Source organism: Asterias rubens, chromosome 2 (genome assembly GCF_902459465.1).
Source record: "Asterias rubens chromosome 2, eAstRub1.3, whole genome shotgun sequence".
NCBI classification, from domain to species: Eukaryota; Metazoa; Echinodermata; class Asteroidea; order Forcipulatida; family Asteriidae; genus Asterias; species Asterias rubens.
In genome coordinates this window covers 17,037,299-17,052,816 of record NC_047063.1, presented here as the reverse complement: position 1 = coordinate 17,052,816, position 15,518 = coordinate 17,037,299, and the positions used below count along the sequence as shown (strand labels likewise).

The 15,518-nt window shown below is 37.0% G+C and overlaps 1 protein-coding gene across 4 annotated transcripts in view; it reads right to left on the bottom strand.

Annotated features, from left to right (window-relative positions):
• The window catches only part of LOC117304262 (receptor-type tyrosine-protein phosphatase delta-like), a 110,644-nt gene extending 95,878 nt beyond the window's left edge, over positions 1-14,766 (bottom strand). For all 4 annotated transcript variants that reach the window (XM_033788654.1, XM_033788661.1, XM_033788655.1 and 1 more), the window contains exons 1-2: positions 14,620-14,766; positions 12,467-12,868 (exon numbers count right to left, since the gene is read on the bottom strand). In XM_033788654.1, coding sequence (XP_033644545.1) covers positions 12,467-12,530 — 64 coding nt within the window. In that variant the 5' untranslated portion in view covers positions 12,531-12,868; positions 14,620-14,766. The remainder of the gene's footprint in view (positions 1-12,466; positions 12,869-14,619) is intronic.
• Positions 14,767-15,518: the final 752 nt, after the last annotated feature.

Below are 15,518 nucleotides of genomic sequence, written 5' to 3'. Positions count from 1 at the left end.
TTTTTCACAAGACTCGGTAAAGTACAAAGTAAAAAGTGCTTACCAAAAACCTAAATTAGTATTCTTATCCCAATGTAAATTTAAAGGCAGTGGACACTATTGGTAATTACTCAAAATAATTATCGTCATAAAACCTCATTTGGTAACGAGTAATGGGGAGAGGTTGATAGTACAAAACATTGTGAGAAACGGCTCCCTCTGAAGTGACGTAGTTTTCGAGAAAGAATTAATTTTCAACGAATTTGATTTCGAAACCTCAAGTTTGAATGACGTCCTTCATATTCTTATTTAAAAAAAAAATTGTATTCATTGCACACTACATTTATTGTTTAATTGCTTAATGTACTTAAAGGCAGTGGACACTATTGGTAATTACTCATAATAATTATTAGCATAAAACCTTACTTGGTAACAAGTAATGGGGAGAGGTTGATAGTATAAAACATTGTGCCAAACAGCTCCCTCTGAAGTGGAGTTAGTTTTCGAGAAAGAAGAAATTTTCCACGAATTTGATTTCGAGACCTCAGAATTAGGTTTTGAGGTCTCGAAATCAAGCATCTGAAAGCACACAACTTTGTGTGACAAGGTTTTTTTAAATCATTATTATCTCGCAACTTTGATGACCGATTGAGCTCAAATTTTCACAGGTTTGTTATTTTATCCATATATATTGAGATACTATGCAACTGTGGAGGCTAGTCTTTGACAATTACCAATAGTGTCCAGTGTCTTTAACATGTACATCTATTACAAACAAGTTGCTTCCAGAGTTTATTGAATTCCATGGTTAAAAAAAAGCACAAAATATTTGGCCCTGGATTGAAAATCAATTATCTTGTATCCTCATGGTTAATAATCAGGAAGTTTGTTCGGCCTTCCAAACCTTTAGTTTAAAAGTAAAAGAGCTGACAGACTTAAAATTAAAGGAAGAATAATATATTAGTATGCCTGAATTCTAAACATTCCATAATTGATTACATTCCTTACTACATATGATGTTTTTATGGTTCATTGTTTCATAGATGAATATACTTTATAGGACCTTTACCACATCTACAAACTGCCGTCGATATCACAAAACTCTTCCTAACTTAAGACTAATCTTAGGACTTAGGACGAGTCTCAACCCTGCACTGTAGCATGCAGGCATTAAGATTAATCCTAAGTTAGGACGAGTTACTCGTCCTAATTCGAGATATGACGAGTCCTAACTCTTTGTGAAATCGACGGCAGACGTGTTATCTCCAGGACAGAGTTGGTCCAGGACCAAGTTGGTCCCGAACCAAGATGAGTAAGTTTAACATGTCTGCCGTTTCTTTCAAACACTTTAGTTACATACTCATTGTTAAAAGGCTTAAATATCTATAGACGAATTATATTACATTGTTGGAAAAGTAGAAGTTTTTACCTAAAGTATGTGAAAGTAAAAAAAAGAAAGAAAACTGTAAAAAAGACTTGACCTCAATTCCGGTTCACGACATGCAAAACAATTTAGAATTCTGCTCAACTGATGTTCTTGATGTCATCAAACCAAGGGCTTTTACCAAACCTTGGCTTAGGCTACACTTCCAGGCTTCATTTGACGTTGGAAACACCACACAAAATGCACACTGGTCTTAGATTGATGACGTAAGCCAGAGCCCTAGCCGAGGTAAAGGAAATGGCCCTGGAATGGTTAAATACAACTTCATGCGTGATTGTCAAATAGGGTTTCTAAGAAACACACATCCTTATCCCAAGCTTTACATTGTAATTTTATTTCAATGTTAATTCCCACAAATTATTTGTATTATGTAAACAATTCATTTCATAACAAATTGCTATTGGTAGTTTTCAAGAATGTTGCATTTTAAATATAATTTAAAATGCAGATTTGGTTTCTGTTCACAGAAAACCAATATCCTCTTCATTTGATATGCACAAGACCTGCACAGTTCATTCAATGACAGCAAAGTCCATGTACGAAGAGCTCTCTAGGAGCTTTGTGCATGTTTGTTTGTAAGAATATTCTCATAACAGAGCAGCTGATCAGAGAATTAAGAAAAGGAAGAAAACAAATTCTACTAATTTTCTATTCAAGTGTGTTTGCGTGTTTTCTGTGTTGCTGTTGGTGGCATATGTGAGTCTGCATACAAGAACATGAATTAAAGATGCCGGGTTTACCTTTTGGTCGATTTGACTTGAAAGTAAATACACTGTACATAGCAAATATTTTTTATAAATTTGAGAACGATGAGCTTTTACTGACCAAAAAACGACCCACAAGGAAAACATAATAGTTACATTTTTTACATGATTCAGGGTTGAACAAAGCAAAATTGACTAGAACATGATTTGAACCAACAACCTCCAGATTAAGAGCTTGGGCCCAAGCTGAAGCCATGATTTCCTTAAAGCCATTGGACACTTTCTGAACAGAGCAATAATTAAAAGTTCACAGATTTACAAATAACTTACAGGGTTTATAGAAGGTAATGGTGAAAGACTTCCCTTGAAATATTATTCCATGAAATGTGCAGAAAGAAGGGTGGGTTTTCTCGTTATTTTCTGATTAAGCCTAAATTTTCACAGGTTTGTTATTTTATATAAGTTGTGATACACGAAGTGTGGGCCTTTGGACAATATTATTGTGCGATTGCTTTATGGCCCATCGCTGTCATCACAGAGTATGGTATGACTACATACAGTAATCAGCATAATAACAAATCTTGAACATGTCGAAATTGATCAATTGCATTAGACAGTGTACGTATCTTAATCGTCGACTTAAATTACAGCTAAATTATTTGTACACAGACCCCAGTGACAAAAATTAAAGAAAGCGACAAGCTTGATCAAATTTATTCAGATGGTCCAAAATGTCTTTGAATACAGTTGTTAAAGATTCTAGGGTTTTAATTTACTGAAATGCCCGCAGTGAATTTGATCGTACAAATTGCCTCTAGGCCAAAAAGAGCAACTGGGGAGTATTTGGTAGCGAATTCTGGGCAGCCCATCCGGTGAAGCACGAGAGGCAAAAATCCCAGGAGGTTCTTTGCTAGACACCCAGGCAAAATGTTATCATTAATCACTGGGAACTCAATTACACAATTCTACAGTTCGTACCTTCCCAGAGCCTGTGCATATTTATGTGTGCGGACTCTGTGTTGGGTTGGAAATGTTACGAGATGAGTTGGCACACAGAAAAAAAAAAAAAACAATTTTATGCTCACGTTTCATATTCTATACTCTCCAATATTTACAATGTACAAAATATGTAAATAAATTTATAAACATTTAAGTAATGTACCCAATATTGCAAAAGTACCATTACAGAGATTATATTTTAGCATCTGGTCAGTAAGCTTATAAATGACCGTGTACAAGTCCAGCGGTCTTGTGTTTTTAAATAATAACATCTTACTCACTGCATTTTTAATTTAAACTGATAAAAACAAAAATCAGTCAATTCCATAGAGTATAATAAAAATGAGATAGTTGTCAGCCTCTTCATTCTTCTAAATTATTGTATTGCATGTTCTTGTAGATCTTTTGATTTGCAATTTTTTAATGTGATTGTTCATGTTTGATGGCAAATAAAATAAGATGAAATTAAATGCTTTAATAAAAAAAAAAGGTCAAATGTAAAATTGTGTAGATGGAGTTCATCTTATTTTGATTCCAATGCAAAACAAATGCTTGGGTCAAGTAAAAGTGTAATGCTACAACAAGCCCTGAAGTCTTGTTTCCCCCCCCCCAAATTCAAGCCCTGTGTTTATAACTGTACTTGACTCTGTACTTTATTTTAAAACACTGTTTGTTGACCTGGTCAATCAAGGGCATTTTTTGTTTCTCCCATTGATTGGACTTTTTAAAACAATTTCTCCAATAGTTTTGTACAAGAAAGCAAAGGGAAGGATGCTACTGAGCAAAGGGAAAGACATCTCCACTCTGTCAACTAACACCTGGATCCCTTTTGTTGATAGTCTTGGTTTTCAAGGGGTACATGACCACAATATGTGTACATTATACAATTGTTGCACGCTGTGACAGGGTCCATGGCGTTTTGTACACCCGAGGGGGAAAATGGAACCCGAGGCGAAGCCGAGGGTGCCATTTTCCCTCGAGGGTGTACAAAACCCATGGACCCCAGTCACAACGTGCAACAATTGTTTTGTTATACCTTTGTTTAATTGTTATTCCTCTTCTCGAAGTTCTGTTGTCATCTTCAAACATTATTACGGCGGACTATTCATTGTTTAATAAGCAGACGAACAAGAAACAACTTCCTCGAACCCGCGGTTGTTTCGTACACAGCGCGAAATCGACCAACGCTGGGAACGATCAAGGTGATGTACACCTGGTGTACATCATTTTTCATGTTACCCGGCGCGTCGCGAGCCGTGTAACATGCGTTTTTGTTGCGCGTCACATGATTGGTTCTCGACCAATCAAACTTCACAATTTGCACAGAGGTATAACAATTATACTTGTTAATGTTGTAGTGCATGGGAAGTACAAATTACATGTAATGATGCATGATTGAAGCAGTTGAGTTGTAGCACTAGGACTTCATCTTTTATATCTAATTTTAAAAGATGGACAAGAGTGTTGTGGGGGGGGGGGTTGTGGCAATGAGCCTAATCATTCAAGGTCTAGCACTCAGATACAATAATGGTATATTTGTTAAAACCTAGTATTTTGTTTTACAGCGAACAATTGCTATTTATTGCAATATACTTACTGTTGCATTGAGTTTCATAGTGTGACAATTTAACGTTAAAAAAATACAGCGATATTACGTAATACCATACGGCAATATAACGCTATGAAATATATCGATATTGTAAGGCATTATTTAAGAAGGCAATATCATGTGATAATACTACAACAGTAAAGCGATGTATAATGCAAAGTAAAGCTATTTTGACGAAATGGTTTAGCATAGCAACAGAATGCAAATTGGCAAATATCACAACGTATGCCAATATAGGCCTAAATGCTATAAAATCCAGTGGAAGTCAATACTACGGCATTAAATGCAATATATGCGATAATAACGCAAATGACAGCGTTAGTTCTCTAGGAATGAGTGAAATTTGGGCCACCGTAGATAATGTCATTGAGACACCTTGATATTTATTCATTGGATAGGCCTTTTACGTTCCAACTTAACATTCCTTCGCAGGCTTTGGTTACAGTTCTAAATTGATGCCAGGAGCAGGGGGTTGGGGGGGGGGGCAGACAGGTTTGTACTGGGTTGCTCATGGGACTACTAAACAAGTACAATGTCAAGTTTGATGTAAGTAACAACCTAAAGTCAACATTCCTCTGCCAGGTAACGTTACAGCGCTAAAAGTAATTGCTCATTCAAATATCCAGCCCCTGGTGTTCACACACTGTTAGGTGACTGAAGAGCATTAAACTGATATCCTTCTGTTAGTCAAATACCAAGAATGCCGTCTTGCTTGAAGATTGATCTTAGGTTACAAAATGAAGATGTCTGATAATGCGCGCTTGAAGATGGTTCAAAGATTTGTTTCCGGTTTTAATATTTAGTTACAAGATAATGACACAGTGTTCTCCTGGGGTCCGCTGGACAAAATGCTTGTTAAAACACCTGAGGACCAAAGACATTTCACCAAATAGTGTTGAAAAGCATCTAAAGGCCTCTGAGTAGTGGTGGAACAACAGCAATGCGCCAAATTTTTGACCGCGTGAGCTCTCAATAGTTGTGATTAGTCCTGTCCTGCACAGTTTTAATAGGCGTTCTGTCACATTTGTTGCACTGTAGTTTAAAGTTGCATTAGAGGTGGATTAAAACGGCTTCTTTAAAAGTGTTATTGTCCGTGACGTATTAGACATCTGGGGTGGTAATGTGTTCCAGTATTTAATAACTGTTTTAGGTATGAATGAATATACCCCCGGAAATGACTGAGAGCACCCTCACCCGGTCAAAAATATGGCCCATTACAAAGCTAACTACAAAGTCCTCCTGCTACTCACTGAAAACATTGAAAACAAACCCTGATCAAGCCTGGAATTGTTTTTATCTTTGAGAGGGCATGGTCGCTTTTATTTTGCAAAAGTGCATTTCGGTCAATGGGAAAATTCTAGAGAGGTACCAAGACCAATACAAGGGCAACAGAGGCAATTGCCTCTGTGAAGTATTATCAGGCCGGGCACATAAACATCTTAGGTCGGAATTACAACAAATTATATGTTTTTAGGAGGAAGTTTTAAATTCTACGTAGTAGAGTTCTCTATGGTGTACTGTAGCCTTCCATTAATCGAGGTGGTACATGATACATTAATAGAAGTAATTGCAAAATCCTAAAAAAGCAGCAGGAAGGAAAACTGAAAAGAATGATGTAATGTATGTCTGGCACTGGCCGTCCACGTCCGATCATGTGCACATCCGTATCATAACACTGAAATGATCTGAAGGGATGGATCTTTTTTTAAGTATCTGGAGTAAGTATACTCAGGTGTGGTTGCCATTACGATTCTTCTTCATATATGAAGAACAAGAACAAAAGTCTGATGTGCAATATAAGATTTCTTCCATTTTGCTGAATTCCAGGTTCTGTTGCTCTTTTTGTACACATGTGATGTCAGGTGCTACATAATCTACATATTATGTATTCCCCAAATAACACATGAAGAGGTATCCTTAATTTACCAAGGAATAATTGCCTTGCACTGGCACCGCATGCTGAGGAAAGTAATGTAAGCGCCATTGCCAATTTGTGGTTGTCGAGTTCCAACAGCAGCAATGAAACACTATCCAGGATGTTGACAACTCTCAGTAAGCTTCAAATAGGATTCAGTAAAGTCCCTTCAGAGCCCCCTCATGCATATTTACTTTTCAAACTTCCTTCCTATGTGGTTGGGATTTACCGATTTAGAAACACTCAATATTACATATTCCCCTTAGTGCATCACTCGTATTAGTTAGGTGCCCAACATTTACTGCCGTGTAATAAATAAAACAAACTCAAGGTGCTTTTACGGGGAATGATTTTGTTGAGTAATTTTTTCACAGCAAAATATCTAGTGGAGAGTGAACATGCTTTGTGCCTACTGAATGCTGATAATGTGGATCAAAACGAGGATTTTTGAGTTGGCAGTTGATACATTTTGTGCAGCATTTTACTATATACCGGTTCATGTACAATGTACTAGGGAAAGTGTTCACTGTATTGTACAATACATGTACAAAATATTTTTCACACATTTGTAAGTTGTAATTTCATTTGTGAAAAAGGCTTGTCCTTTACTTTTGCCATCCTGTTTACGGTATTGCTGCGACATTGGACTGCCCACAACCGCGGTACAGTATGGAAATAAATATAGGACGGGTTGATTTTCGACGTTTAATTCTCAGCGTATTTCACAAACAATAAATCCTGTTTGTTCATTCAGAAGAAAGGAGGCAATGTTGTGTCATGGTTGACAAGGTTGGTGTCTTCATGCAATCATCCACATGGTACACTGCTGCGATGCTCCAAATTTTATTAAGGCGCTTTGCACTGCCTTTACCAATATATGCAGTCATGTTTTGTAAATAATTAATTTATAAAGTGTCAAACTTCACAGTTCATTACGTTTCGTGCATTCTATTGTTGTGTAGTCATTTAGCCTTCGAAACGTCAGACCCATTAACTATTTTTTTGCATTCTATTTTTTATGCAGATATGGGCACTACATGTTAACATTGTGAGCATTTAACATTGATGTAATATCAGTCTTGCCAGCCCATAATAAGAAAATCTCAGAGAATGTTGTCACCATCAGTCCCTTGGGTGTATTCCATCTCAATGCCCCATTCCCAGCATGCCATAGTTTATCAAAAGGGTTGACCAGATTTAAAGGAACACGTTGCCTTGGATCGGACGAGTTGGTCTAACAAAAGCGTTTGAAACCGTTTGTTATAAAATGCATATGGTTGGAAAGATGTTTTAAAAGTAGAATACAATGATCCACACAAATTTGCCTCAAAATTGCGTGGTTTTCCTTTTGCTTTGCGAACTAACACAGTCGGCCATTAATGGCCGACCGTGCTAGTCGATGAGGTAAGAGGAAAACTGTGCATGTTTGTGTGGATCATTGTATTCTACTTTTTAAACATCTTTCCAACCATATTCATTTTATAACAAGCGGTTACAAACGCTTTTAAAAGACCAACTCGGCCGGCCCAAGGCAACGTGTTCCTTTAAAAGTATGTTGTGAGTAGGTGTGAGGAGTGAAATTGCACCATGGGGCTTTCCCAGGCCAACAAAATGTAGAATTTACAGTATTGCATTATGAAACATCCAATCAACAAAATATAGGGCCAACACACTCACTATTATTACTATAGGCCTCAATTACAATTCGCAGGCATTACGAAGAGTGTGCGAGCACAGACAAATATTTTAAGTAGGTGTAATGCACATCATACTTATAAATGCGTTTCTTGTATTTTAATGATTGATGAGTGCTCATCTCGACATTCAATATCAAATTTAACAGGTTGCCATGGCAAACATTTACACAATACATGGTAGGGGTTTCAAACTATGATGTACTGAGCATTAGCGATGTCTCTGGTAAATTACTCCTTTTTATGCCGATTGCGCCGTCCAGGCATTTTCTTTTCAGTGAGCAGTGAGCCTGCTTTGAGCACTGAACCTTAAGACTTGGATATTTTCATAATTAGCTCATGAACACAGTGGTTAGAACCGCTGTGTATATCAGGTAACATTTCACTTACAAATTGAGAATTGAAAAATCACTGAAGCCTTCCTTCAAGGGCCTACATACAGAAACCCCTACGTAATTTTGTTTTTGTCAATAACTAAAATCTAATCAGAATCGGGACTGAGTTTCAGAAAGTTGAAACAAAAGTAAACTAGAGAGAAACCCTGAGGGAACTAAAACTACATGTAGTTTAATAGTGACTCATAGGCTGGTGGATCATCCTTGAAAAAGGGTATCATACATTTAGTAAGTAGGCCTACATCATGTGGGAAGACATAAACCCCTTGCACGTCTCCTGTGCAGCAGCTACGGTCTACATGTCTGCCCAACGCCATTTTGAGAGTGTAATGGCACACTAAAGACTGCATCTTTGCTTTTGAAGCACTAGCAGCTCCGCACAAAATCATTTGATTGATAACGTTACCAGCGAAAATATAACATATTCAATTTGTAACTGGTAGCCTACCCTGGTCCTTTTCGCTTAAAGCAGAAAATTGTTTTTAAAAAGCAATATTTACAACATTAAAAGCAGCTCAATGAAATGGGGCCATGGTGAGAGTGTCGCTTAACATATTTGTCACAGTAACACCGACTCCCTAAATGACGCAACCAAGATTTATTGTGGCAATTGGAGAAATAACATTGTTAAGGGCCGATAGTATACTGCACAGTTCCAGGCTTGTTTCAGACAGAGCAAAAACAACAGCTAAGAATTTATTTACGTACCCCCGTAGCAGGTTTTCCTTTCATTATTGACAATACAAACATTATGTTTCCTGACTGAATTGCCAAAGAATGAAAGTAACACCAAGTCTGAATTGGCGGATAAGGTTGCGGGCAACCGTAGCGGCTATGGCTAGATCAGAGCTTTGTCTTGTGCTGTAAGTATCATATCACAACATCCTTGGCAACAGGATTTAGTAACAGTTGCAGCGGCTATGGCTAGATCAGAGCTTTGTCTTGTGCTGTAAGTATCATATCACAACATCCTTGGCAACAGGGTTTAGCAACAGTTGCAGCCATCTGCAATTGAGTATTCAGATGGACGCAGTCTTATAGTATCAAGTTCTAAATAATCCTTGCAGACCATGTAGACCGACATTGATGGTCATTGAACAATGAAAATGTGCACCTGTATGGTCATCATGCCCTGCACACCTCTCAGCCAAGATGTCTTCACTTTGACCTTTGTGAGGTCACTGATGAGCATGTGACATCACAATGCAAACCGGTCCATACACACTGAAAGTCAGTGTCATATTCAGGGTAAAGAACAAACATTTAGAGAACGAATTATGATTTATAGCCTATTGAAAGTGAATTTGAGTTTTTATTAATTAATTTTTAAAAATGTCAGTTTTATTACTTGTATTCAGTTACTTTCCTTTGAACTTCAAGCTATTAATAATTTTGTGCACTTCAGCCAAGATGACTTCCTTTGCCCTTTTTGAGGACAACAGAACATCAGAACATTTAGACTGATTTAGGACTACAATATTGAAAGTGAATTTGAGTTTTCATTAATTAATTTATGTCCGTTTTATTATTTGTGTCAGTTACTTCTCCTTTCAACATCAGGCCATTAATAATTTTGTGCACTTCTCCTGTCAGTGTGAATTTGAGTATTAAAATCAGTACTTGAAGATAAAGTACCCAGATATCCACGAATGCATTGTGTGTCAGGCTTTCACAAGTTAGTTGTACACCAACTAGTACAATGTGTCCATCGGACATAGCTTGGTTACATGTACGTAGTTCCTTCTTCTAACATAAAGACTATCTTTCTAATCTTTCTATCAAAAATATCTTTCTAATCCTACAATGTAGCATTCTATAACAAACGGTTACAAACGCTTTTCAAAGACCAACTCGACCGATCCAAGGCAACGTGTTCCTTTAATGTACAAAATAGCTGTCTAGGTACCGGAGGGAGTTAGGTATAATACCTCCTCTAGATACCTCCATGTACAGGGACCAATTTCATACAGCTGCTAAGCAGACAAATTTGCTAAAGCATGAAATTTCTTCTCTAATAAAAACAGGATTACCAACCGAATTTCCATTTGTTGCGTACTGCTTGTTACTGGTATTCAGCTATTGTTTGCTAAATCCTGAAAATCATGTGGAAATTCGGTTGGTAATCCTGTTTTCATCAAGGAAGAAATTTCATGCTAAGCAAATTGTTTGTGCTGAGCAGCGCTATAAAATTAGGCCCTGGTCTCCATTTGTAGCTTGTTTATAACATTTGTCTTTACTATAGCAGGCCTTTTGGCCCAACTGTTATTATTTTATGTATGTTTCAAGTTGAGCAAATGGAAATAAACCAAAGGAACAAAGCCTTACAATGCACAGTAGCACAGTTACGTTGTAGAATATAAAGAGCAGGGCCCAATTTCATAAAGCCTGTAAGCACGAAAATTTGCTTAGCATGAAATTTCTCCCTTGAAAAAAAAAACAGGATAACCAACCAAATTTCCTTATGACTTTTAGGATTTATAAGCAAACAACAGCTGTATTACAGTAACAAGCAATCAAATGGAAATTTGGTTGGAAGCCTGTTTTTATCAAGGAAGAAATTTCATGCTAAGCAAATTTTTGTGCCTACAAGCTTTCAAATGAAACTGGGCCCAGATTGTGTCAAACAGACTGCCATGCCTAACAACTAAATGAATATTGTAGGGTATGATGGTAAACACTGTGGTCATACTTTATAACCTCACAACAAGATAAAAAAAGGTTGCACTTTTAAAGCGTGTCATGGTCACTATGCTTTAGAAATGAGTAAATACCAGAGTCAGGAGCTGGCCTTCATACACAGTAACCTCCATCTAGATCAAGGCTCTGTTAAAAAAGGTCACATTTCATTCCAATCCTCTACATTCAGTTTTCAATATTGCCAACCGGTGACAACTGTCACCGTGGTCAAATGGTTAGAACGCAGGACCTGCAATCACAAGGTTGTGGGTTTGAATCCCCCAGCTAACCGCTGATTTCACAATGACTAGAATAAATATTGTCGTCTAGTTACTGAATTACAATTTCTTGATTTGTGTAATTCATAGTCATAGACTTTAAACCAATGTTTGTATGAGAGAGAGATTGGCTGTTGCCAGCTTGGTGTTTAATCCCTTGTGGGAGTTGAATAAAAGACTTCTACATTCAGCTACTAGAAGTCTTTTATTATTTTATTGAGAAATTACCTCTTTCTCAAAAACTACATTACTTCAGAGGGAGTCGTTTCCCACAATGTTTTATACTATCAACACTCAGCTCTCCAATGCTCGTAACCAAGTCAGTTTTTAAGTTAATATTTGTTATATTAATTATTTGAGTAATTACCAAACATGTACCTTCCCTTTAAAATCAGGGCTACTAAAACTTCTTAGGGGCAAGTTACATGTAAGCCCAGTTTGCTTTTAAGAGCAAGGCCTGGCATTGTACCTCTTAATCAGAGATGCTTGTAAAATGGCGGTCGTTCAAGCGAGACAAAACTTGACAAGGTTTGAACAGGGGCCTTCATGTAGAAAACAAAATATGTTCACTACAATGTATTCCCTTGAATCACAAGTTTGACCTTAACCTGTGTAAATGTGTCATGTGTTCTGTTGTCATTTAGCCATAGAGAAAAACTTGACTGGGGTCGAAATGTCAGGCCATTATAAACTCTTTTTGCATTTAATTTAAACACCACAAACGGCTTATTCTATTGTCTCATCTTAAAAACAAAAAGTAAAATTGAACTTACCGAGCCAAAATCCAAATCCGAGGACAAATCTCTGATGTAATATCCCAGCAGTCTTTGCCATCATGCAGGTTCATCAATCGCTCGTTGAGTAGTTCCACATAAAAGAATTCACTCCGATTCACCCCTCGTCACTCACTCAAAAACTTTAAGTTCTCACTATGACTACTAAAGGTTTCCGAAGAACAGAAAAACGTCAATCGCTTCAGTGAAGGAAGAATTGAGCATCTGTTAAACTCAACCTTCGAGTAAAAATCCACAGCTGAAGAGGAAGTAATAAAAACGCGGTGGATTTCAGTCCTCGATCCACTTTGTTGTAAAACTCTACGTTGTAAGTGATTCCTTTGGCTTGTTTGATGTCTCACTGATAAACTGTTCTACTTCTGGGTTGGACTCATCACATGCCTGCAGTATGACGATAAACGGAAAGAGTTCAGGAAGGAAAGAGGGTTCGTTCATTACACTGAGATTTCGCAAAGCAAAAAATAGACATTGCTACATCCCTATGTTATTTCATCATGTTTCAGAGGCACTTGGCAGGGTACTCCCCACAGTACTGCACAATAAATTACAGCCAATACGGGAACAAAAAATTAAATAACGAAGTTTGTTTTATTTTTTGTTACTTCAGATCAAATGCACAATAAACCTCAAAGCAAATTAGACTGCTCCAGATTGAACAGAAGGGAATTTCAAACCAACAAATATACACCAAGTAAAATACATTCAGATGACCTTGTTTCAATTCTGCGTGCTTAGCTTCCAAAAATTATTGATCCAGAAAAAATGAGAATGCCCCAACAGTTTTTAGAAATCGTGGTGTAGGCAGTGTAGGCAGAACACTCATTTAGACCGTCATCAAAAAAATATTTGGAAAGAAAAACTTACAGAGATTTACTGTAATGCCCACGTCCGGTTGATGTTATGAGCCTGGCACTTACGTTACCAAGCATAATCTCGACCAATCAGTGTAAACCAAACAGCCGTGTACTAAGTGCAGTGCTGTCTTTATGTGGTGGACAGGTAATGTATTTTTGCACAATCTGCAGGTTGCGCCACTTGTTTGTGAAATTGGCATTCTGGAATGCGCGCTCAATCTGTAAAATGTTCATCATTTACTAACCTGTGATTGTGCAAATCAATGAAATGCGCCGAACATGTTGTCTAAAACAAGCATTTGGGTTCATGATGATTGGGCGAGATGTTGCTAGATGTGCATTATGTTTCCAATGTATTGACAGTCTACTGGTTATTTTTTGTCAGTTTTTATTCAAAATATTTTATCAATGATTTTTTCAGTTAGTTTTGTTTAAAGCTTTGCATGGTGTGTATAAATAGGAAGAAACTATAAATAAATGGTAAATATGCGGGAATAACAATGTAACTCTCTTTTGTGGAAGTGTTGGCTCTGTAAAGTGCCGGCGTGGTGTCAATGTTTCGTACAGTATACTCATCTTTGAAGACAAGCAGCTCCTGAGTATACTGTACAAATCGTCGAGAACACATGGCTCTTTTCAGATCACTCAAAAGATGGTTGTACTCTTCCTCCAAGTGGTTGGTTGTACACACCGCAAGTTTACTATTTATTGATGCTTTCACTTGTTGTCTGTCTGTCCCTACATCATGTATGTCTGTGTGTTTTTGTCTTTTGTGTCCGTTTTCTGTCTTGTTCTGTATTTGTATGGCATTCCCAAATCAAGCAAACGCTTACCGGGGATTGCCAACATTTCACCTACTCTGCCCTTTCCCTACTATTATTTAGTGTCATTAGTCTATTCTGTTTTAATGTAAATCATAATTTTGTATGATACTTTTGCACACATATTTTGTGGAATGGAAATAAATGTTGTTGAATTGAATGTATTCATTTACACAAGATAAAATCTGTGATGTACCCGACCCACACTCTGTAATAATATAACATTAATTTGGACAAGATATATTTAAGCCAAATCCATCTTAATTGACCACCCTCTCGATCAATGCCAAGCTCATGTTAAGCATTGCAGTAGCACTGCGCTTCCATTGCAGCTGATTGTGGAAAGCAGTGTCACTGAAATTTGTTTCTCCATTATTTGTTTACATTCAAATAAAAATTAAACCCAAGTTACAAGTAAAAACCTGAAATAATCAAATTTTAACATGTATGTACTCACCGTCAACTTGTATATTATGTGACTTTCATTATGGGGCCATCAGTACCGTCAAAATTCGGTAAATCAAGCGTGAGAATTATTCATCGATGGACGATCAAGCTTTTGGGTGGGAGACACACACCTTCTTACATGTCTTTTAGTGCTGAAGAATCGTCGAGACGAGTTGGCTCTAGTCTAGTCGTCTATGTGATCTCTCTGACAGGAAATTGTTTTGGCAAGTGTGTGTAGCGCCCTCATGTGACCGAACTGAACCATGCAGTACGAGAGATGAACAATAATGGCTCATTTCTGTCGGTAGGGCCTTAATCCGTTATTTTAAAAAGCAAAAATTCTTACCTATGATTTTGTTTGTTTGTATTATTTATTTATTAAAACAAACATGACAAACTCACCCAGGAATCGAACCGGGGACACACGACACCTAAAGTCAGTCTCATCCTCACCAATACTGCATGCACTATCAGAACAAAATGGAAAACCCATACGGGAATCGAACTAGGTACCAGAAGCCAAAGTTGGTATAATTATCAACTTAGGTTTTGGTTTTTTTTCCCCGTAAAATATAGTGGAAACTCAAGTGTTAAAATAAGAATGAGAATAAAGTCACTATTATAAGTATTATTGTTATTTTATTTGCCATAACAACACAAAACAAAACACTAGATAATGATACTCAAAGATGAGCGAGGAACAACATAGTTAACAATACCATGATCCGTAGCCGCACACAATATACAAAGAAATACAAATAATATAGATAACTATTTTTGCAGAAAAAGCAATAAAAAGCAAATAATTATACGAAGCAAAATTAAAGAATTTTGTATACAATGAAAAAAAAAAAATTACTAGTAGGAATAATAATATAAAAAATGGCTTACCCCGAAATTACCCCCAAA